The sequence below is a fragment of the Enhydra lutris genome, unplaced genomic scaffold, assembly GCF_002288905.1.
Source record: "Enhydra lutris kenyoni isolate GAN:26980312 unplaced genomic scaffold, ASM228890v2 scaffoldscaffold17, whole genome shotgun sequence".
Classification (NCBI taxonomy): domain Eukaryota; kingdom Metazoa; phylum Chordata; class Mammalia; order Carnivora; family Mustelidae; genus Enhydra; species Enhydra lutris.
This window is the reverse complement of record NW_019154101.1, coordinates 21,704,564-21,730,095: the sequence shown is the minus strand read 5'-3', so window position 1 is coordinate 21,730,095 and position 25,532 is coordinate 21,704,564. Positions and strand designations below refer to the sequence as shown.

The window sequence follows — 25,532 nt, the reverse complement described above, 5'->3', positions numbered from 1 at the left end:
AGTAGACCCTGCCCCATTTCTTCCATGACTCTGCTCTGCTTTCTCCTTTCTATCCCAAGATCATGCACTACATGTAATTAATTAGTATGTTCTTCACGCAATTAGCTAAAGAACATCATTTCTTTCATTCTTTGTGAATTTCCTCAAAACCCAATAGCCACAAGAAATTCTCTCCAGTTAAAGAAATGTGCAAAGGAATGAGAAACATATTCAGTGCTTTTCCTTCCTCTGACCCCCTGTACCTCTACACATATAGTATCAAACTTTTGCATCAAATACAGGCACGTATATATTCCCTTGTCCTGTTTCATACCCCTTTTATAAGATGGTGATGTCCAGTATATCAAAAGAGTCAATAAATATAAGTTGAAAACTGTTGAACATGAATTTTTCTCCTTGTTTACTGCCATTTCAATATTCTGTTTTAATGCCCATGTGAGACTACTCCATATGTTAGCCTTTATACTCTCTTAAAATATATGCTATATGTTGGACATCTCAGATTTATAGTTCTACTAAGATAGGCTCAAGTTAGAAAATACTGCAATAGTACTAATTTCTTATTAAAACTGGTAATTGAGGGAGCAATTAAGACTGATTAAAAGGTAAGGGAAAAAATTCTAAAATATGCAAACAAATAGTACATCAAATAAAAATGCAGGGGGCTACAAAAATTACATTTAAAACCTCATATTCATTTACTCTATTCTAAACATGAGAAGGATGTTAGTAAAGAAAAGTGCATGTTTATAAGATTTTGCAACCAATTTTTTCAACATATTTATTAAAATACATCTCACGACTTGAAGAACTCATTCTGTTACTAAAAACTACTTCCAGCAATTCAGCTTCTTTGTGTACATTTTGGAAAGTCGTTTCTGGATCTTATCATTCTTCCCTGGAGACCTTGCCTTTGGCAATTACAACATAGCGGAAAAAAAATCCTGAACACATGCACCATACCTTTTCCAAATATGAGTTATCTACCTCTGTCTTTTGTGAGCCTCTTAGACAGGGATGATATACTTAAATTTAAATTCAAGATTTTCAGGCTAAATTTTATTTTAAAAACCTAATCTTTTAGCTTATTCTTCTAGAAATGCTGAAACCATGAGCCTGAAAGATCTTATTTTATAAGTCTATAAGCATTTAGGAACGACTTGTGTAACGGCTATTCCAGCGGTAGGAGAAATCAAGCTTTTCTCACTTTATTGTATTTATCATGATATAACTCCATGAATATTTATGATATATATCTCACAATCTAAATGAGAAGACTCCAGGTAGCATTATTATTTTGATACGATGTTTGATATAGTGGCCTATCCAGAGTTCATTATTATTTTTCTATTTGGTTTCTTTGTGTTCAGATAGCATGTCTGGTAAGTTATCATCAAGAGAAGTTAAGAAAAATATTAAGTTAGGGAAGTAGGAAATGAAGGGAGAAGTGGTTTCCTTCCTATGTTAAATTTCTGGGCCACTTGAGAAAAACTTTTTGAGACATATACAAAGATGAATAAAGATTAAATAAAAGTGGAACTAAATCTGGAATTATAAATGTGATCTACCTAAATTTTTCCAGTGGGATGAAGTTCTTTTAGTAAATGTAAATGTCACTATATCCTACTCAGAGAGGAGGAAAAAACGCCAGAAGAAACTTTTAAGCCAAGTTTATGTCACAGGTTATTATTTTAAACTTCTTGTGGCATTATTTATCTTATCTATAGCTAGTTTTAAAAACTGACATTTTCAACGTTAATATTTAAGTCAAGTCCTAGCAAAATATACTAGAAGACCACATTCTCAAATGAAATACTAGTATCATAATTTAATTTTTCTATTGGATAAGGTTTTCTTCACTTATATTTTAAAAGTCATGTATGCTGAATACTGATTAGTAATGTAGAATCTTTGTGAAAGAATAACATGAGCAAGGACCACCTGTAAGTAATTAAATTTCAAGAAAATGTAGCAAACATAAGTAAATGTACGGCTATGGGAGTTTACCAACAAGTCGAGTGATGAAATATTTGATTTCCAAATCCAACTTTTAAAATTTAAGATGTTTTAAATTAATTGGTAACACATGCCAGAAAGACCTTTTTCACTAGCCAATTTTCATTCCTTAAACCTAATTTTAATGAAAACCTCTTACAAATTTGCAAAAGCTTAAAGTTCCCTTTAAAATCGTCCATGTCTTCAAAAATTTTATCACATTAACTACTTGATTACTAATAGCAACAGCAGGCTGGATACATTCTGATAATGGCCAATTCTTCTGGTATAGTGAAAGACATTTTGCAAAGTACCAGTGATCCACATTCTTTCTTAAACGATCCATGTTCATGTTTGCACACTCTCCTCTCTGTTCCCACTAAATTTTGTTCAAGTATCTATAATCTTCCATTCCTATATGATATTGTGATTATCTATATAAATATCTCAACCTTCTACTGGATCCTAATTATACCTTCAGGATAGGGGCAGTACCCTATTCAGTTGTGAATCCCCAAGACTTAGCACTGTGTGTGGTCACAAAGTAAAAATTTATATAAAACCATGCTGAATGAACAAATGAATTAAATAAAGCACAGGAAGTTCAACTACAGAGGCACCCAAACTCCTTTCAAGCTGCAATTCATCGAGAGGATCATTTATTGGCTCAACAGAACTGCCAATAGGTACATAAAGCTACATAACTTTCTTTGTAGGCAGTGGAGTAGAGGACATGAGTGAGAAAGATGGAAAATTATATTTTAAAGGACAACAATTGCAGGTCTCCTAAATGGAAACTTAATTACTCTAACACACCATATTAAATGGTATATTTCTTGGCAATCATAAGACTTCAGAACAAGCTCTAACACAGAGTTATTATTTTTTAATATTTTATTTATTTATTTGAGACAGAGAGCACAAGCAGGGGGAGCGGCAGAGGGAGAGGGAGAAGGTGGCTTCCTGCTGAGCAGGGAACTCAACATGGGGCTCGATCCCAGGACCCCAGGATTATGACCTAAGCTGAAGGCAGATGCTTAACCAACTGAGCCACCCAGGTGCCCCTCTAACAGAGTTATTTATTATGGATCTAATAGGTTCTATAATTTGGCTTATAAAGTTAGTGTAAAAGTAAAATAATCTGGGGATCAAATGTCATTAATGCTTGAATTATATGTATAAAATATAGCCTTAATGATTTACTTCAAATGTGAAATCAGCATTAGAAACGTGTATTGGGGAGCCTGGGTGGCTCAGTCAGGTAAGTGTCTGACTCTTGGCTCCAGCTCAGGTCATGATCTTGTGGTCATGGGATCAAGCCCTGCACTGGGCTCTGTGCTCAGCAGAGAGTCTGCTTCAGATTCTCTCCCCCTCTCCCTCCCACTTTCTCTCTCTCAAATAAATAAGTAACATCTTAAAAAAATACTGTAGAAACACATATCCATTTAAATATTTTTAAAAATGCTATGTAACCCTTACAATAGCTTTAGCTACAAAAGCTTACAACGTAATTGTACTACTTTGATTTGAAGGCAGTGAAAAAAAAATAAGTTTAGGGCTGGTGTCACTTCACTATGATCTTATACCACATGGTATGAGATCTCATGTTTATGAGGCTTCTCAAAAGTTTTTTAGGTACTGGAAAGGATAAGAAAGATAACGACCCAAAAGACAAATATAGGCCTAAAATCTATAATGCACCATTTTTCCATCAAGATCACACATCTATAGCAGTTTATAGTTTTGATATCAGACTCAATTTTTAAAAACTGCACATCTATAGTAAATGGAATTGATTCTTTAATTTTCCTTTCTATATTTTCATTGCTAGTGTATAAGAAAGCAACTGATTTCTGTGCACTCATTTTGTATCCTGTCACATTACTGAATGGCTGTATGAGTTCTAGTAGTTTGGGGGTGGAGTCTTTTGGGTTTTCCATATAAGTATCATGTCATCTGCGAAGAGAGAGAGTCTGACTTCCTCTTTGCCTATCTGAATACCTTTTATTTCTTTTTGTTGTCTGATTGCTGTTGCTAGGACTGCTAGTACTATGTTGAACAAGAGTGGCAAGAATGGACATCCTTGTCGTGTTCCTGATCTCAATGGGAAGGAAGGCTGTCAGTTTTTCCCTATTGAGAATATTTGCTGTGGGTTTTTCATAGATAGATTTTATGGAGTTGAGGAATGTTCCCTCTATCCTTATAATTTGAGTTTTAATCAGGAACGGATGCTGTATTTTGTCAAATGCTTTTTCTGCATCAATTGACAGGACCATGTGGTTCTTCTCTCTTCTTTTATTGATTTGTTCTATCACATTGATTGACTTGCAAATGTTGTACCACGCTTGCATCCCAGGGATAAATCCCACCTGGTAATGGTGGATAATCTTTTTAATGTACTTTTGGATCCTATTAGCTAGGATGTTGTAAAGAATCTTGGCATCCGTATTCATCAGGGATATTGGTCTGAAATTCTCTTTTTGATGGGGTCTTTGCCTGGTTTGGGGATCAAGGTTTTGTATCAACATGGATGGGACTGGAGGAGATTATGCTGAGTGAAATAAGTCAAGCACAGAACGTCAATTATCATATGGTTTCACTTGTGGAGCATAAGAAATAACATGGAGGACATTAGGAGAAGGAAAGGAAAAGTGAATTGGGGTAAATCGGAGGGGGAGATGAAAGATGAGAGACTGTGGATTCTGCGAAACAAACAGGGTTATGGAGGGGAGGGAGGTGGGGTGGGTGGGTGAGCCTGGTGGTTGGTATTAAGGAGAGCAGATATTGCATGGAGCACTGGGCGTGGTGCATAAACAATGAATCCTGGAACACGAAAAAATAAAATAAAATTAAGATGTTAAAAAAAAAAGCCCTGCACATCTATATTCTGTGATTTACAGCCAACATACAGTTTGGTTGGTATAACTTTCAGGATTTTAGATACAAGCAATAGTATTAAATGTTTCCTAAGAAATAAGTGAAATAATTTGCATCAAATTGTGAGAATTCAAATAAGCACATTTTGCTAGTATGATTGTACCTCGTTCTCCCTTCTGACACTTCTTTCTTTGCACTGTACACTTTCTTGTCTCACTGGTGGGGGGACACAGGTTACCCTTTGCTGACGGATGCTGTGTTATTTCTCGGACCCGTGTTTCAGTCCCTCTTTTGAAACCACATGTTTTTCCTTTCTTCATGCATGGACTCCAAGGACCCCATTCACTGGCCTCACAGTGCACTGAAACAGAACAGCAGAAGCAGGCTCAGCGGGCTCACTGATATTTTCACAATTGTTCAAGAAACAAAAATATTTGCTTCTATCAATACTTGTTCAAATTCTGAGAAATCCTGTAGAACAAACTTGGGCAAGATGACTTAAAGAAAACAAAGAGAAAGGGAAAGGTAGAAATATAATATTTTCATGTTTTTCATGCTTATAAAATATCAGGTAAACTCATTCTTGCATTAGGTTTACTTTTCACTCTGGATTTATAAACTTGGGCACTAATATAATTACTCGCAATTGACCAAGGCTTTATTGATTGATCCTGACTATAACTTAATAGACTAGTAATTATTATGTGCTACAGATCTGCTTCTCGAACTTCAGCGTGCAACAGAATCACCTGGAGGGCTCGCTGAAGCACATACTATTGGACCCCACCCCTGGAGTTTCTCATTCAATTGTCTGGCACCAGGTCTGAGAATTTTTATTTTTAACAATACATATGGTGTTGATTTGCATGTACAAAGAACACCCTTGGAGAACTTCTGTGCTAGAGAATGGTTAACCAAAAAAGGTGTCCACGGGACACCGAGGTGGCTCAGCTGGTTCTGCCTTCGGCTCAGGTCATGATCCCAGGGTCCTGGGATGGAACCCTGTGTTGGGCTCCCTGCTCAGCGGGGAGCCTGCTTCTCCTTCTCCCTCTGCTGCTCCCCCTGTTCTCTCTCTGCGCCAAATAAATAAAATCTTAAAAGAAAAAAAAAAAAAAGGCATCCAGGTCATTGACCTGGATTCACTGCAGTTGAATACTTAAATATTATTTATTAACAGGAATGGTTCAGGCATAGCGGCATCTATTTTAAGTGGATTCTGGGTCAATTTCAGCTGAGAAACTGCTGCTAGAATCAATGTGAAGAAATGATTTCTAAGATGAACAGATGTAATTTTTCCAAAGCTTCTTCTGTAGATTTTTTCCCCCTTTTCTATATGTATTAATCTCTTCTTTTCAATCATGGCTTTCCAGAGTCTTGTAACAGACTTCTGCATTTCTAACCAAAATAAGTATCTGCAAGATGCTATTATTCTATTTTTGTTCATACAACTTCCTAATTTACAATAACTGAAACAGCTTGCAGCAATAATTCTTTTTTTTTTTTTAAAGATTTTATTTATTTGACAGAGAGAGATCACAAGTGGTCAGAGAGGCAAGCAGAGAGAGAGAGAGAGGAGGAAGCAGGCTCCCTGCAGAGCAGAGAACCCGATGCGGGACTCGATCCCAGGACCCTGAGATCATGACCTGAGCCGAAGGCAGAGGCTTAACCACTGAGCCACCCAGGTGCCCCTGCAGCAATAATTCTTTAGATGATACAAGTTTCTTTCCACAAAACAGGTTTCCATTAACCTTTCTTGCTGCCTACTGATTTAAAGGATCCTTATTTTAGAGCAAAATTCTTTCATGCAACCTCAAAAAATATAACCTAAATGTTTTAGAAACTTAAATTCTTTTGCCGCACATTCTTTCACATGCTTTTATAGTTGCCATCAAGTATCTGAATGTAACACAGAGTTAAATGCTAATGACTAAATTAGGGAATTTAAGTTTCTGTACCTTAAATGAACCTTGCTGAGCCACTCTTAGTTTTCATGTTTAGTTCTAACATAATGATGTTAGTCAAAGAACAGAGCAACAGGGGGTCCTTGGTAGCTCAGTCAGTTAAGCATCTGCCTTTGGCTCAAGGCATGATCCCAAAGTCCTGGGCTCAAGCCCCACAATGGGCTCCCCGTTCAGCAGGGAGTCTTCTTCTCACCCTGCTCTTATACTCTCTCAGTCTCTCTCAAAGAAATAAATAAAATATTTTTTTTTTTAAAGAAAAGAGCACAAAGTCACTTAATGATATTGTATCTTTTGCCAATTAAGGACATATCTCCCAACCTGATATTAATGATACAAAAGCAGTGGATTTTTAGCACAAACAAATAAAACCATTTCTAAGAAAGCAAATGGAAAAATAAAAATCAAAGTTTGCAAGCTATCACTTCATCTAATATTCATTTATTGCCAGAACCAAGAGGACTAAATTAGAAAAAAAAATTACGTGACATGAAAATGACCAGAACATTGGTGCTTTTTCACAGTTGCAAAGGTGGTCTAGGCAAATGTGTATTTAGACTTTAGAAAAAAAAGATTTTTAAAATTACAGCTAGGAGTCCTTAGTCATATGACAATTGGTTCTAAAAATGAAATTCTTTCTTTTTCTTTTTCTTTCTTTTTTTTTTTTTTTAAAGTAGGCTCCATAGCCAGCATGGAGCCCAGAATGGGGCTTGAACTCAAAACCCTGAGGTCAAGACCTCGGCTAAGATCAAGAGTTGAATGCTTAACTGACTGAGCCACCTAGGTGCCCCGAAAAATGAAATTCTTTTTTTTTTTTTAAGACTTTATTTATTTATTTGACAGACAGAGATCACAAGTAGGGAGAGAGGCAGGCAGAGAGAGAGAGAGGAGGAAGCAGGCTCCCTGCTAAACAGGGAGCCTGATGCGAGGCTCGATCCCAGGACCCGGGGTCATGACCTGAGCCGAAGGCAGAGGCTTTAACCCAATGAGCCACCCAGGTGCCTGAAAAATGAAATTCTAATGACAATCTTAGATAATTCCATTGAGGAAGAAGGAGGGAAAATACTGAAAACTTATGAGTTCAGATATTAAAAAGCTCTAAAAAAAAAAGAAGGGCTAGTTAAAAAGCCTTGAGAGGTAGAGAGGAAGAGAGTTTTTCCTAGAGAAATACTATAGAATGAATCTATAATATTAGTTTCTAAAAATATTTCTGGAAAATTGGAAACTTTGGAAAACATGTAAAGGTAACAAAAAGGATTGTGATTTAAGTTATACTCAGGTCGTTAAATGAACGATACAGAACTGGAGCATCATTTGGTTAAGAGGTAACTAAGGAAAAAACCAAAATTACTCATTTTCTCTATTTCTTCTATTTTCTGTATTAAAAACAATATTAACAAAGGAAATCTTTATTCACTAATGAAGCAAGGGTCTCAAAAAAGTCATTAGCTTCCTGTCCCTGGAAGTGGTCATTTTGTGATAGTCTTAAATGCTCTAAGAGGGATTCTTGAATTGGGAGAAAAGCTGAACTAGATGTTCCCACTGGTAATGACCTTATAACACAATTACTCTTTTGCTCTCATTCTTGTTGACCAATTGCATGGTTCCATTAAGAACATAGCAAAGGGCATGTTCCTTGCTATTCACTGTTCAAAGTTGAATATCTTCCTCTGTGAATACTTGAACAAGGCCAACTCTCCAAGAGGAGCACAAAGGATGACAGAGTGACAGTGCAGAAAGGACGCAAGTATCTAGAGCATGGAATACAACTATATTCTCCTATACGATTGGGTTCAATGGACATTTATGCCTAATTTGACAACAAACCATGAAGAGTGGATATGTTGAAACTTAAGTCTTTCCCCCTAGCTTTATATCAGGGTGGCATTTTCTCCATATATGACCTTTCCTCTAAATAATAATCTGGGTAAGAAACAAGTGACACAATGTCGATTTCAGCAAAGGGAGGGACACCTTCTTTGGTATCTTTGGTGAGCACCAGAGAGCTAGAGTCAAGATACTAATAATAGCACTGACAATAGCTCACACTGTGTCCTTGGAACCATTATTTCATGCTCTCGGTCATAGTTTCATCTCTGTTAAAGGAATAAGCTTTAATGTTTCTTTGTGCCAAGCAAGCAGTTCATCATTTTTCATGAAATTCTGGGGCAAGCTCAGTCATGGCTCACCTACTGCTTGTTGGTTAGAGAGCACATGACGGGAGCCATCCCTTACGGCAAGCGACAAGAGAGAACCCTGAACAAAAGTCATGGATTTGCACTATTACCGTGTCCTAGGTCATTTACACCTAACTGTTCAATGAGCCAGATTCACTAAATGGCTTTTAGATTGCTAACCCCTATTCTTAAACATATAAATTGCTTAAATTTAACTGTGTTAAGAGATAGTTTTTGTCTAAATAGTAGGATAAATTACCAGTCAGCTTTACTGTTAATCCAACAATGCCAGGTGCTAAATGCTCTCTATGATAGAAAAACATTAATACATTTATGATAAACAGCCTTTCAAGGACTGAATGCTACACTTTCGACGGCTAAGAGAATCTAAATATGTGCTCTTTTTTCTGGGTTGAGAAAGACCACAAACTTTCTACAGCTCATCCTGAATTTCTGTCCTTGAGTACTCCACAGAACTGTTTCCTATTTCTTCCACAGTTTGGAACTTATTACCTTTAATCATCAGCCCTCAGGACTTACAAAGAGATGGACTTGAAGTGCTTTCTCATGTGTGTTTTACCCTATTTCTAAGTTGTTTCTCTGTGTCTTTACTGACTAGAGGGGGGAAAAAAATGACTAAACCAAAATGAGCCATGAACTGTTTCATGCTTGCTGTTTTCCAGATGCTTCTGAAATTATCTTTAAAATATCATCTATTCGTTTCATTCTTCTACGAAGTTTGTTTAGAACTAAGTGTTTCTTGTGGACCTGAAACAGGTGAACCACCACGTTAGAGTTATTATTCTACACTTTTGATTCTAATAGATCTATCTGTGCGGGCCCCAGGGGAGTCCTGGAGACTATCTTGTACTGAATCAGGAGAATATTTGCGCACATATGCCAATATCAGTGCAGCATCAAAGGTTCTTGTAGCTCTTCCCCAGGGGATTTTGAGATTTAGTATGCTGTTTTCCCTTTTGACTTAGCATCTGCTCCCCAACTGTTCATCAAACTCATAGCTGTAGTAGCTGTGCAACACTCAAAAGAGGGAAAATAGAGCCTGACAGTGATCCATTATTTAGACAAACAACTGGTCTGACGGACGTCCCTCCCAGGAAATTCAGCCTGCATTTAATCAGACCCTGTGACTTGTGTCCTCCTGTCAGTTTGAGTGAGTCCCAAGTCCTCTCCTTGTTTCTGAATACCTGTGCAAGTAGAGCATTTCAGCAAAGCAATGCAAGAGAAAAAAGTCATATTTTCAACTATATCAACTCCAGTTCTGTAGATCTTTGGCTCATCTACGGAGTGTCAACGGGCCATACCCAGAGAGTGATTTCTCCTCTTGGAAAACAACATTACTCATGCTTGACATCAGACCTAGGTGTTTCGTGAAACTCTTGTCCTAATGTGGAAATTTAATTTAAGAGCAAATATATACGTGTGTGTGTATGTGTGTGTATTATATAAGACATATGCAAGTATGTCTATAATAAATTAAGTAGAACTTCACTGTATCATAATGATATAAAATAAATATGTAATGATCAGAATAGCTAAAACAGTTGCCAACAGTCTCTCAGAAATAATGGGGCACCCATGGGGTGTTAAATTATACTGTGATACATGCTGGGTAAGGCTGTGGGAACTCTGTTAAGATGGTATCTTTATAAGGAAGGATGAAGAAAGCCTCTTGGAAATAGTCTCTCAGGTAGTTGTGAAATAAGACTTTAAGCAGCACTTCCATGGAGACTGATGTTATCATCTGAGGTGTTTCTCCTCCCCTATAAACCTTAGAGTTCCTTCTCACCAATACTGACGCACTCCATGGTATGGTTGTTGGCTTCCAACCCTTCTGGGCAATTGTCAAGGCACTTTCCAAGGTGTAAGTAAAATCCACTTTTACACTTTGTGCAGAAATTTTTGTTGAAACAGGTATCACAGTCAGCTTTGCATTCTGAAATAGAAAAAAAAAGGAAAGAAATATGCTTTCATTATCTTCACTTATCTATTGCTGGTCCAGGTCTGTATGCTTGCATTATAGACATAGGAGACTTTTGGGTTAAATACGCTTAGGATTCAAAATTAATTTGCCAGACTGAATTATGGATTCTTCCACAGTCATTCAGTTGATATATATCACCCATTGATTTTGAAATTATTGTATCGATAGCCCTATGAAAAGTTTTTGGCAATGTGTCTATTGCCAAAAATGTTTATAAGACCAAGTATTTATTTATACTAAATGACAGTAAGAAGTGTTTCATCAGAGCTTTAACGAAATATACTAGATACTGCTTTTGGGCTGTTTTGGCAGTCTATTCATTCGTTCAACAAATTTTGATTGTCCACTATGTGCCTAGCACTATTCTAGATATTGCTTGATAGCAGAGCATACAAGAGAGATAAAGACTTCACAGAGCTTACATTTTAGAAGGGGAGACACAATAAATAATAACAACATCTGACCCTTATATAGTGATTACTGTAAGTCAGATACCGCTGCGAGTATGTTATAATATTAAGTCACTTGAGAGGTTTAAGTTGTGGAGGTTATTGTGAGGACAATAACCCAGTGAGACAGCTCCTATTATAATTTCCATTTTATAGATAAGGAAACCAAGGCTCAGAAAGATTATGTAACTAACCCAGGACCACAGAACAAAGTGGTTCCAGAGTGATAAGTGCTCTGGAAAGAATAACTATGGCAAATGACCGATAAGGGGAAAAGGTTGATTATTGTGAGCAGGTCATAGAATGCTTCCCTGAGAAGGTGACACATGAGCAGAATCTTGAATGAAAGAAGAGAGCCAACCAAACAAAGATGTAGGTAGGCAAAGAGCTTTCCAAACTGTAAGAACAGTGAGTGTAGAACAGTAACTGCAAAGCCTTTGAGGTGGGAAGATCTTGCAAGAAAACCAGTGATGTCAATGGAAAATGGCTGAGATGCATTCACAGGAGAGGAGTCGGAGAGGAAGGCAGGGCTACGTGTGGTGTATGACAGAGGAATGATATTTCTGAATTTAGATTCTAAAAAGTTACTGGGTCTACAGTGGGGAGAGTAGACTTTCAGGGTCCACAGGAGAGGGGATAATGACAGTGTTTTCAACATTCATTTCCAACAGATAGATAAATGTTTCACTGGCTTTACTGGAATCCTTCTTGAAGCAAAAACAGCTGAATTTATTCTTTAAATCATTAAATACTTGGATGTTATGATCATAATGGGAACTCAGATGGCATTAATGGTTACTGTACTTTTCTATATGTTCCATGAGTAATAATCAGGTTCTCAGTTTTTGCTTTTATAATGTAAAACAACAATAACACAAAACTTGAGTGCTTTTTACAAGAGGTGAAAATTTTCCTGCTCTGAGGGCTAAGTCCAAGTATGGTTTAGCCTAATTATCAGGTAAGTATCATTATTTCCTAAACACTGAATATCACAAATACTCTAGGGGCCAGTAAATCTGGGAAGTCCCTAAGGATGAGATAAAAACATAATGCCATGTAGCACTTACTTGTACACTTATTTATATCTGGATATCGAGTTCCATAATATCCACTTGGACATGAAGAGAGACACACTCCAATCTGCTTCATGCCAATTCTTTCCAGAACAAAAAATAGTCTGGGCTTACATGACAAACATCCATTGTAATCTGAACACGTTGCACAGCCTCCTTGGCAGCCTTGACTGACGTTAGGATGCACTGAAGGGACAAATGCAGAAAGATAAAAAACAAATGTTAAATTATAAATACAGAAGTTCGATGACATTCTCTAGGCAGATGGTACACTTTTCATTAGGTTTCAATTGGTGGTAATGGGTGAATGAGTTGGAATTTTCGCTTCCCTTTTCTATGATCTACTATTTCCCTTTAATACATACATAGTTTTTAATTAAAAGTTCTTAGAATTTGGGAATTTGGAAACTAAGAATATACTGCCTCAAACTATTTATAGATATCTCTCTCTCTCATACACACACACACACAAACACGCACACGTAATGAAAATATTCTCGTTGAACCAGGATCCTGGAAGATTGGAGACTGGGTAATTTTGTACTGAAATCAATGCACATTAGTTTGCTTGTCATTTATGTGGCGGATGAAAAGCATGCACCTAATTTCTTCAAGCAAGGATGACAACATAGATGAAGGTTTAACTTGAGCAAGGACACTTCCTTTTAGGATATCTTTTTTCAACTGTAGTCTGTTAGCGAACACAGTTTTACCCTTTGTTCCCGTGTAAATTGATTGTGAAACTACCTAGTTCCTTGGAATCCATTCTCCCATGCTTTCTCAAAATATTTCCTTTCACAGGAGTTTTATATGTATCAGTTCAAATTGATACAATGAAGAAAATGTGATATTTATCTTACCAGTATTTCCACATGATCATATGTGGTTATTTATATTACTAATTATAATTCATAATATTTATAATGTTCAACATTTTATCTTTGGGGAGAGAATTCTTTTTTTTTTTTTTAAGATTTTATTTGTTTGTTTGACAGAGAGAGAGGCAGCAAGAGAGGGAACACAAGCAGAGGGAGTGAGAGAGCGAGTAGCAGGTTCCCTGCTGAGCAGGGAGCCCAACGGGGGGCTCCATCCCAGGATCCTGGGACCATGACCTGAGCTGAAGGCAGATGCTTAATGACTGAGCCACCCAGGCACCCCTAAGGGAGAGAATTCTTATAGTTCTTTTGTCTTCATCTTCCATCTATTCAAGTGAAATATGTATTTAGTGAGGACATGACATTAAAGACTAGAGCTACACATATTCCTGTGGTGGTGAGATTATTCATTAGCAAGTCTGAACAGATTTAAACAAACATGTGCAAGATTCATGTTTAAAGATCTTCACAACTTTGAACCTTTTTATGACTATTAACTGGTCATCAGCACATACATACAAGCTGAGGGAAAAGGGCTGACTGAAGTACATCTCTCAAGTATCTGGTGTTTGGGATGTTTTCTTCTCATGTACTCTGTGTTCAAATACAATATAAGTAGCTTTACTGTCCTTCTAGGAATCTGGAAGGGAAAAATTGTGACCTTTCTGAGAAACAAAGGTTGATGCACAGGAGTGTAAATGTATCCCAATGTATTCTGATTTCTTTTGTTGTTGGTAGTGGGATTGGGCTCTGATGGGCCTTGCCATTATCAGGTCTGACTTCAGAGTGATGTTTGGTTCTTGCTAAGTTCTTTACCACAAAAACAAATCCCACCAGGCTTAGTTAGAAGGGGGTACCCATAAGCCCAATCAGCCTTACCACAGGGGTGCAAGGGTTAGCTGTAGAGAGGTCATTTGGTTGACCAGCATCCTCTGCCTAGAGGAAACCATCCCTGAATCAGCCACAGGAACCACAAGCAGCTCATTCTCATTCCAAGACGTTTTGTAAATAAACTGAGGAAATATGTGGGGGAAGGGAAGTTTGCTTTTCCTGTACATGCTCCTCTATGGGGTGGGACGGACATATAAAATGGCACAGGAGGTTTAGACATTATAGGACCTGGGGGACTTGTAAGTGAAAACTGTTTTCCAAGTAACAGAATCGTTTTTCATGCCAGTAAGTCAGCATTGGAGACTTACAGAAAACGTGTACATACATTTTAAGTAGGGAAAGACCCTAAAAAAGAAAAGGGATGAAGAAAGAGTCCTGTGCTCAGAAGTTGGTTTGGCCCATTTTAAGACACCAGAGATATAGGTAAAACCTTCTCATAAGAACTGTCTATGGAGAAGTGGACCTCACTTTGAAAGAAAATCACTTCAATCCCAGGGCAGTAAGTGACTCTGAGTTTGAATGCAGATGGGTTTGACTGGTCCACAGCAACCTATCTCTAACTCTGAAATGCAGCTGCTCAAAGGAAACAGAATTGTAATTTCAAGCACCTCAAAACTTCTGTCAATTATGATATAACTTTAAATCAGTTACGAAAAGAAACATGATTTAGAGGTGCAAAGCCTCAAAGAGGATATACCTTAAAATACATTTCATTTTAAATTTTGGGTTTTGGGTGTTTGGAAACTTCTCCGGGAAAAAGCCCCATAAAAGGACCCATAGTTGGTAACAGTTCCCACCAAAATTATGAGATGTGCCAAGGTATTTTGCTCAGTTCTTTAAAACTTTCACTGAAGAAATCTAACAATCAACTCATAATGTTGGGCTATATACTTCTTGCTTGCTTTTTTTCATATTTTGCCTTTTTATAAAAAAGTGTTTGACAAAGTAGATTTTTGAAAAAGTAAAGAAGACATAATTGCCCTAATTGGCAAAGAAAATTTCTATTTGTGTTTAATCAGGAAGTTCCAGTTATGGGCAGGCACAAATAATGGCAAACTTCATTTCTTCAGGAAAGTTTCAGTGTTATGCTGTGGGAAGTGGGAAAAATTGAGACTGTGAAGCTCAGATTCTATGATTCTAGGTTTTTTTTTTTACAGTTGAGTAGTAACTATTTCTTGAATGCTGTATAAGGGTCACTCAAATTATACAGTCAGTATTACACAACTAGGTACAAATTTCCCAAACTTCATCTTAAGGCAAGTTTTTACTTTTTATATGGAAACCACAGAAAACTTTGGTCTGGATTGACTGTAACTCGTTCAGCCTTAAAAATCTTATGATTCTAAACTTAGAAAATTAAATTATATTTTTTTAAAAGATTTTATTTATTTATTTGGTGGTGGGGAGCAGGAGCAGGGGCAGAGGGAGAAGCAGACTCCCCACTGAGCAAGGAGCCCGATGCAGGACTCAACCCCAGGACTCTGGGATCATGACCTGAGCCAAAGACAGATGCTTAACTGACTGAGCCACCCAGGTGCCCCTTAAATTCTATTTTTTTCATACTTCTTCTTTTCCATTCTAATAATAAATTCATTTTGTATTTCTGAATCACCTTTTTTTCAAACAGCATTTGGACTATTACTTCATATGAGCAATGGAGGTGTTAGTGATGATGAGGTTTCATAGAATACTTAAGGTTTAAACCCAATCTTAGAAAACAAGTTGAACAAAACTAAAAGGCAACCTACAGACTGGGAGAAGATATTTGCAAATGACTTATCAGATAAGGGGCTAGTATCCAAAATCTATAAAGAACTTATCAGGGGCGCCTGGGTAGCTCAGTGGGTTAAAGCCTCTGTCTTCGGCTCAGGTCATGATCCCAGGGTCCTGGGATAGAGCCCGCATCTGGCTCCCTGCTCAGCAGGGAGCCTGCTTCCCCCATACCCCGCCCCCCGCCTACCTTTCCTCCTACTTGTGATCTGTCAAATAAATAAATAAAATCCTTAAAAAAAAAAAAAGAACTTATCAAACTTAACACCCCCAAAACAAATAATCCAGTCAAGAACTGGGCAGAAGACATGAGCAGATATTTCTCCAAAGACATACAGATGGCCAACAGACACATGAAAAAAATGCTCCACATCACTTGGCATCAGGGAAATACAAATCAAAACCACAATGAGATACCACCTCACACCAGTCAAAATGGCTAAAACAAACAAGTCAGGAAACAACAAATGTTGGCAAGGATGTGGAGAAAGGGGAACCCTCTTACACTATTGGTGGAAATGCAACCTGGTACAGCTACTCTGGAAAACAGTATGGAGGTTCCTCAAGAAGTTAAAAATAGAGCTACCCTGTGACCCAGCAATTGCATTACTAGGTATTTACTCCAAGGATACAAATGTATTGATCTGAAGGGGCACCTCCACCCCTAATATTTATAGCAGAATGTCCACAATAGCCAAAGTGTGGAAAGAGCTGAGATGTCCATCGACAGAGGAATGGATAAAGAAGATATATATATATATATACAATGGAATATTACTCAGCTATCAGAAAAGATGAATACTTACCATTTACATTGACATGGATGGAACTGGAGGGTATTGTGCTAAGTGAAATAAGTCAATGAGAGAAAGAGAATTATCATTTGGTTTCACACATATGTGGAATATAAGAGACAGTACACAAGACCATAGGGGGAAGAGAGGGAAACTGAATGGGAAGTAATTAGAGAGTGAGAGAAACCATAAGAGACTCTTAACTATGGGAAACATACTGAGGGTTGCTGGAGGAGAGGGGTAGACGGGATGGGGTAACTGGGTGGTGGGCATTAAGGAGGGCAGGTGATGTGATGAGCACTGGGTGTTATATGCAAATGATGAATTGTTGAACTCTACATCTGAAACTAATGATGAACTATATGTTGGCTAACTGAATTTAAATAAAAATAAGAAAATGAGTTGAAGTTATCAGTATGTAAGTGGCCATGGTGGGGCTAGAGGAGGGGACACTCCAATTATCCACACCAGGAAGGAGACTGGCATGAGTTCCGTGCAACTGATGCCTAAATAGTGGTTAATGGAAAAATGATGACTATAAAAAGATTGGAAGCAGAGGACAGATTTAGATTACGGAACACTTTGTGGGCTGTGCCAAGGAAATTATTCTGTTCATATGGGCGATTTCAATCTGGTGAGTGACGTGATCACATTTGTATTAGAATGGTAATTTCTCTGGCAGTATGAAAGGCACAGAAACTGGAAGACTCATGTAGCGATCAAGGTAAAAGACTGATGATAGCGTAAAATACAGTAAAGGCAGTGTAATGTGTTGGGGAAGGTATGAATACTCCCAAGGACATTTAGGAGGTAGACTCGATCAAAATGGTGAGTAACAAAACGTGGACTGAACAAGAAAGAGGATTTGAGAAGGTGTGTTTTGAGCTCCTGCCAGTGAATAGAAAAGGTGAGGGACATCTGTGGGAGTGAAAGCCTACGGTTAGAGTGGTAGGGCCAGTGCACAGAATAAAAAAGTCTAAAAATAGAAACATGGCTTGGGGTCACTGCTTTTGCAGATTTTATTAAATATCCGGAAGTGATGGTTAATAGATGGAACTTAATATTATAATGGTTGCCAGAGATGTAAATGAGAGTCTCTGGCTATAGCTACTTAATTAGAGAAGACACCTTGAAAGAGGAGATGAAGAATGCCAGAAGAAGGAAACAGTCTAAAATAAGGGACATTTGGTAGGAGAAAAAGACATATTTTCAGCTGATTTTTAACAATACTTTGTATTTCTACACCACTTTTGCTTTCAAAGCATGCATCTCACAAGAAGCTAAATTAACTATAGTAACTATTGTTAGTAAACATAGAAGCCATCACAATTATTTATTTTGAAACCTCAAACTAGGACTCAAAGAAATGCTAAAAATGTAAGGCAAATTGCAAGTTTACATCAAAGGTTAGAATCTAGATCTTTGTTATCTGGTAACAATTTCTTTACACATAAGCAAACTTTAGAAGTGTAACAAGGATAAATATGAGTGGAACAATGAGCAAAATTCATGCAAACTTTAAGTTAGGGCTTTCTTTTTTACAAATGTGCCAAATACATGGTAAAATTAGTGTATCTTTCCCTAAAATTGGGAAATAGGAAAACATCTTTTCCTAACTGGTATACAAAGGTTAAGTATGAAAAGAGTATATATTAATGCATAATTTAAACCAGTTTTCAGTGTCAGAACTGTCGATACTCCCTGAGTGACTTCAATTTCTCTAGCTGTTGAGCCTTCCTACTATTTCTCTATTTGATAATCTTGTGATGCATAATTGATACAACATAAAGGCTATAGTCATGAGAGTTGATCCATTTTTTAAAAAGATTTATTTATTTATTTTAGAGAGAGAAAGAGCAGTGTCAGGGGAAGGGACAGCGAGAGAGGGAGAGAGAGAGAGAATCCCAAGGACACTCCCTGCTGAGTTCGGAGCTAAAGGGGGAAGAGGGTTCGACCTTGCTCCACTCGGGGCTTGATCTCATGACCCTGAGATTATGACCTGAGCCAAAATCAAGAGTTGGGGGTTGCCTGGGCAGTGGATTAAAGCCTCTGCCTTTGGGTTAGGTCATGATCCCAGGGTCCTGGGATCGAGTCCCTTGGGCTCTCTGCTCGGTGGGGAACCTGCTTCCTCCTCTCTCTCTCTCTGCCTGCCTCTCTGCCTACTTGTGATCTCTGTCTGTCAAATAAATAAAATCTTAAAAAAAAAATCAAAAGTTGGACACTTAACCGACTGAGCTACCCAGGTGTCCCTCAACTAACTTCTTTGATAAAACATCCAGAACATAGAGTTTTAAATGGTAGAGCATTTGGTAAATACACAATCTTTGGCTATGCTCTTCAATGCTTATGATATACTGAACCAACTGCAGCATTGACATCTAAGCTCCATTTCTGTAACAATTTTAGTGTAGGCTTCAAGGATTTGCCTTAGTTTAATCCTCTTCTAAAACCCAACTGCAAATATACTCACATCTACTGTAAATTGCTGTGTGGAAGAAATCCAATATTGCATGCTGCCAATTACCTCTGGTGGTCATTTATTTGTGGTTAGAGAATTCCCAGAAGTACAACATTTGGTAGGCTTTAGGTTTATAAAAGGTTTAACTTAAGTTTATAGTAAGTGATAAATACATCAAAGTAATGTAGTGATTTTATAATTCAAAGAATAAAAGATAAATTGACACATTTGATAAAAGTTTTTTTTTTATAATAGTATTTTAAAGACTGGATTCTTCCTAACACATTCTTGTCTTCACAACATTAACTTCCTGCTCTTCTCCCTGTAGTGACCTTAAGTGATAGGGGAGGGATAAGAGGCCAGTGGAATTCTGTAATCAAAGCTAGTTTTGCATCTGTCCTTTCTTCCATGTCCTCTCCTTTTATGAGGATGTTCACATTGATTGGAAGCTTCTTGAAAGTTGGTCTTGATAATGTCTTCATAATCTTCTTGATAATTCCCAGCTTCTACATACGGCAGCTACTGATTAAATGGGTTCTCAATGAAGAGTTTTGATTATTGAACAGAAGGCACTAAATATGAAAGATAAGCTATTTATTTGTTTTTAAAAGTAATAAAGATGCCAGACAGGTAAATACTTAATAGAAAGCATAATAACTGATTTTAAATTGGCTGTTCCTATAAATATCTGGCAAAGGAATAAAGTTTCAAATCATATACACTGTGAGATGCTTAATTATGAAATAAATAATTTGAAATTAAAAAAAGAAGTTTTTCTAGGTACCATTTACTACAATTCTCTGTTCACCTAAAGGAAATGTAGACTTACATTTGCCTAAGAAAGGACAGCATATTTCTATCATACCTTGGGTCTTGATTGTTATAGAATAATTTTTAAGTTTAATATAGTGTTATGGTCATGGAAACAGATGTTTCATGGGTCCTCTGGAGTGTCTGGCATTATTCGCTTTAAGAAAAATCTAATGTTGTGCAGAAGCTTTTGATTTTGACGAAGTCCCAAAAGTTCATTTTTGCTTTTGTTTCCTTTGCCTTTGGAGACATATCTTGAAAGAAGTTGCTGTGGCTGATATCGAAGAGGTTACTGCCTATATTCTCCTCTAGGATTCTGATGGATTCCTGTCTCACGTTGAGGTCTTTTATTCATTTTGAGTTTATTTTTGTGTACGGTGTAAGAGAATGGTCGAGTTTCATTCTTCTACATATAGCTGTCCAGTTTTCCCAGCACCATTTATTGAAGAGACTGTCTTTTTTCCACTGGATATTTTTTCCTGTTTTGTCGAAGATTATTTGACCATGGAGTTGAGGGTCCATATCTGGGCTCTCTACTCTGTTCCGCTGGTCTGTGTGTCTGTTTTTATGCCAGTACCATGCTGTCTTGGTGATCACAACTTTGTAGTAAAGCTTGAAATCAGGTAATGTGATGCCCGTCAACAAAACAAAGAGGCAACCCACAGAATGGAAGAAGATACTTGCAAATGACAGTACAGACAAAAGGTTGATATCCAGGATCTATAAAGAACTCCTCAAACTCAACACACACAAAACAGACAATCATATCAAAAAATGGGCAGAAGATATGAACAGACACTTCTCCAATGAAGACATACAAATGGCTATCAGACACATGAAAAAATGTTCATCATCACTAGCCATCAGGGAGATTCAAATTAAAAACACATTGAGATACCACCTTACACCAGTTAGAATGGCCAAAATTAGCAAGACAGGAAACAACATGTGTTGGAGGGGATGTGGAGAAAGGGGAACCCTCTTACTGTTGGTGGGAATGCAAGTTGGTGCAGCCACTTTGGAGAACAGTGTGGAGATTCCTCAAGAAATTAAAAATAGAGCTTCCGTATGACCCTGCAATTGCACTACTGGGTATTTACCCCAAAGATACAGATGTAGTGAAAAGAAGGGCCATCTGTACCCCAATGTTTATAGCAGCAATGGCCACGGTCGCCAAACTGTGGAAAGAACCAAGATGCCCTTCAACGGACGAATGGATAAGGAAGATGTGGTCCATATACACTATGGAGTATTATGCCTCCATCAGAAAGGATGAATACCCAACTTTTGTAGCAACATGGACAGGACTGGAAGAGATTATGCTGAGTGAAATAAGTCAAGCAGAGAGAGTCAATTATCATATGGTTTCGCTTATTTGTGGAGCATAACAAATAGCATGGAGGACAAGGGGAGTTAGAGAGGAGAAGGGAGTTGAGGGAAATGGGAAGGGGAGGTGAACCATGAGAGACTATGGACTCTGAAAAACAATCTGAGGGTTTTGAAGGGGCGGGGGGGGGGGAGGGGGGGGGAAACAGTGGGTGGGTATTGGAGAGGGCACAGATTGCATGGAGCACTGGGTTTGGTGCAAAAACAATGAATACTGTTAAGCTGAAAATAAATTAAAAAAAAAAGAAAAGAAAAATCTAATGTTAAAAATTTGAATTAGTGGGGTGCCTGGCTGGCTCAGTGGGTTGAGCCTCTGCCTTCGGCTTGGGTCATGATTCCAGGGTCCTGGGATGGAGCCCCGCATCAGGCTCTCTATCTCTCTGCCTGCCTCTCTGCCTACTTGTGATCTCTCTCTCTGTTAAATAAATAAATAAAATCAAAATTATTAAAAAAAATTTTGAATTACTTGGCAATCTCTTTCAAATTCTATTGAGTCAACCCCAGAAAATATTGAGAGTCAAGGTTTCTTATTTATTTGTAAGTTAAAGCAGCCAAGGTAGATCAAACAGTGGCCAGATCTCCACACCCGTTTGTTAGGTACAGACAGCAAATTATCAAAAGCCGTTTGAATGAATATAATTACCTATTGGCATGCAATGCCCCTTTACATTCTCAAATGATGATAGCTGGATGAATATAAGCCTATCATAGTCCTTCACTATTATTTCTGACTAGTAATTTGTTGAGAGAGCCCCATGTTTATATATACAAACATACACAGATTTTGCTATTTTTGCAGTGTAGCATCTGATGGTGTGTACATATGTTTATTGTGTATGTATGTATGTATACATACATACATACATGTATACATACATGTGTATGTATGTAATTAGACACAAAATGCCCACATACATAACTAGACACATGATACACACACTCTACTTGGTCTTTTATCAAAGTCAGTAGCACAGACATTTACTGACCTGAAGCAGTTAGGATAATAGCGTCTGCCACATCTTTTGTCCCACTGAATCAACCTTGAATATTCTGAAAGTGTGTGCCCACACCAATGGGTTCACCAAATTCCTAAAGTCTCAGAAAGGAATGTATTCACCAGCTGCTGAATACAACCCCATTAGGGCTCCACCATTATTATGTGGGGAAACATACTGTTTTTAATGGAAACTATTTCTTTGAGAACTTGGAAAATCTTTCTCTTTCTCTTACTGAATAATAATTTCCTGAAGGGAGTCTAATATTTATATTCTATAAATACTTTAAAATAAAACCACAGCAATAAAACAGACCTAACATTAAATAGCAATTAGCTAGACTTTCCACTAAAATCAAGCCAGCTCAAAATATTATAAAAATGGCTAGCAAATGACGGCAGATATAGAATTCCTGAAATCTAAGCTATGATGAATATTTGGTAGCTAGATGCCAACTTGGTGGCCAAGGGCTGTGCTCTGTCTCTCCACAGGCTACAGAAGTAGGACTAGAAATGAAAGACAGATGAAAGTGGGCTGCATCGTATACACATTGTGAAACCATGATTAAGGTTTTCAACAAAAATTTCTGGTAACTCACCATGTACCGTAACCCTACACATGATGTAGTAAATGTAGGAGTGAACAAGACATCTCGTTCCTGATCTCATGATGTCAATCAGTTAATAAGCAAGTAAATAATTAAATGCTTAAAGATTGTGATGAATATTGAGTGAAATAAACAGGTGAATAAGACAGGGAATAACTGTGAGGAGCTACTTTCAATACAGTGGTCAGGGAAGGCACTTTTTAGAATGTCACCCTTTAGCTGAGATTGGGAGAATGAGAAGGAGTCAGCTATGAAAAACTAAGGGAGGGAGAGTACTCCAGGTGGAGCACCAGCAAGGGAAAGGATTTAAAGCCTATGGGAAAGAACCAGGCAGAAGCAACAGCACAAGGGGAACCAATGAAACTGCAGCACTGTGAATGGTAAGAGAGGAGTTTAGAGAAGGAGGGTAGAGCCAGGTCTTTGCAGACCAAGGTAAATAGCTGGGATTACATGCCAACTGTATTTAGATTCTACATTGCTAAGTGAATATCAGAACGAAAGGAAAGAACACATTTTGCCCAAAATAATCATTCACTTTAATTTTTGTTAATTTTATGGATCGTGAAATGGAAATAGCATCTTGTATTCCTTGAAAACATGTTGTTTTATCAAATTTTATATTAGAGGAGAATGTTCTGACTAGCCTGACAACATAGAGATTTATAGTCAGATTCTAATCTTTGAAGAGACTGTGCATCAATCTACTTGTTCTTTGCTCTTGGAAACGTTTCGTTTCTCCTTTGTTTCTCCTTTCTCGAGCAGTAATTTTAGTTTGCTTCGGAGTTTTACATTTTTGTTCTCTTTTCCTGGACTGTGTGTGGGGGGGGGGGGATAGTGGTGGTGGTAAAGAGACACAGGAAAATTATGAAATATATAAGAGGTTATAAGAACAAATAAGGAGAATAAAAAATAAAACATTTTGCAATCTTGCATATAATCGTTTCTGTATTTTCCTGAATTCTTGCCATTAGTGATGAACATTGACAAAGTCTAGGTAACTGAGAGCAACAACATTACTGTTTTCATTTCTAATCTTCCTTTTAGAATGTCTATGTTATGTTCTTTTTTCCATTAAATACATTAGTAGCTTGTGGGCTAATTCCAAAGTTGATTCTTCAAAAGTAGTGAAAACCATATTAGTTTTACTGTGACCTACCAGATAGCTATAGTTGATTCTGCTGTTGACACTGCAACAGAAAGCATTTTGTACAACCAAAAAACAGTGTTTTTTTTTCCTAACCACAAGTCGAAATTTATCACAAGGTTAATGCACCCTGCTACGGGTGTAAAATGTAAGGTACTGAATCAGCATCTCCAGCTGTTGCTAAGGGAGGGAAAGCTTCCCTTTTTCCAAGTGGCCATGTTCCCAAGTGGAGGTGAATAGAGGACAAGAGGGAGTGGATAGGGGTAATGAAGACCCAGATTCCATAGAGAGCCAGGACCTGTTGATGAGTTAGTGGGTGGTAATAGCAGCATTTTTCATGAGACAGATCCAACAGTGTTCATCCAACAGTGGGAATCATTATGTGCTCTGCTCTGGCTGAGTGAGCCATTCCACCCCCAACCTTTTTTTTTTTTTTTTTTTTTTTTTTTTAAGGAGAGAATTAATTAGAAATCAACATAAACAGAAAATGTGATAGTTTAATGGTAATGAACCTGCATGTGTGTTATTCCATAACTACTAAGTTTGCATTCTTGAATGAAACAAACCTCAGTTTGTGCTAAAAACAAACTCGACTTTGTTATATGATGAATAAACTCGGATATTCTTGCCACATAGCATGCTGAAGTAGCATATTGATGGCTGAGGTCTTAGCATAAGCAGACAGCAGGCGAAAGACCTGCGGTATTTTAACAGGCACAAGAAGATGTGAAAATAGCGGGTATACCGTTAAATAAATCCAGCTTTATGCGACCCATCTAAAATCCTGAGCAGGAAAAATAAGTGGATGTTTCTCCTAGAGTCACAAAATTGCTGACAGAGCAGAAGGTGCTGATACACACCTTTGTGAATTTGATTCATTTTTGTACTTCATGGGCGTGGTTTACGGCATCACCGTCTCATCTAGAAATGGGTCCTGCACACTTCCCAGAGGAGCACAGGGACTGGGAGGTGATGAGCTGGCTTCGGACTCAAACAGAGTTTTGAGATTTACTAGCTGAATAGCCAAATTTTATCTCTTTATTCAGCTACTTATTTAGACAATTAAACTCTCCAACATCCATACACAGTGAATGACCACCTGAAGAGGAATTAAACCAATCATCTGTATCAAGGAGTTCACAGTCTGGTTAGACACAAGTTGCTTTTTGAACCTAAGCTTTCTTATCTGTAATGTGGGAATATCTACTTGATAGGTACTAGGGGGATTAAATAGGATCACATGTAAGCACCTAGCACTCTTACAGGCACTC

At 37.6% G+C, this 25,532-nt stretch overlaps 1 protein-coding gene across 1 annotated transcript in view; it reads right to left on the bottom strand.

Annotated features, from left to right (window-relative positions):
• LOC111147829 (R-spondin 3) overlaps positions 1-25,532 on the bottom strand; it is an 88,336-nt gene that overhangs the window by 41,116 nt on the left and 21,688 nt on the right. Inside the window, exons 2-4 of the mRNA XM_022504082.1 lie at positions 12,526-12,717; positions 10,815-10,961; positions 5,036-5,233 (exon numbers count right to left, since the gene is read on the bottom strand). Of these exons, the coding sequence (XP_022359790.1) occupies positions 5,036-5,233; positions 10,815-10,961; positions 12,526-12,717 (537 nt within the window). The remainder of the gene's footprint in view (positions 1-5,035; positions 5,234-10,814; positions 10,962-12,525; positions 12,718-25,532) is intronic.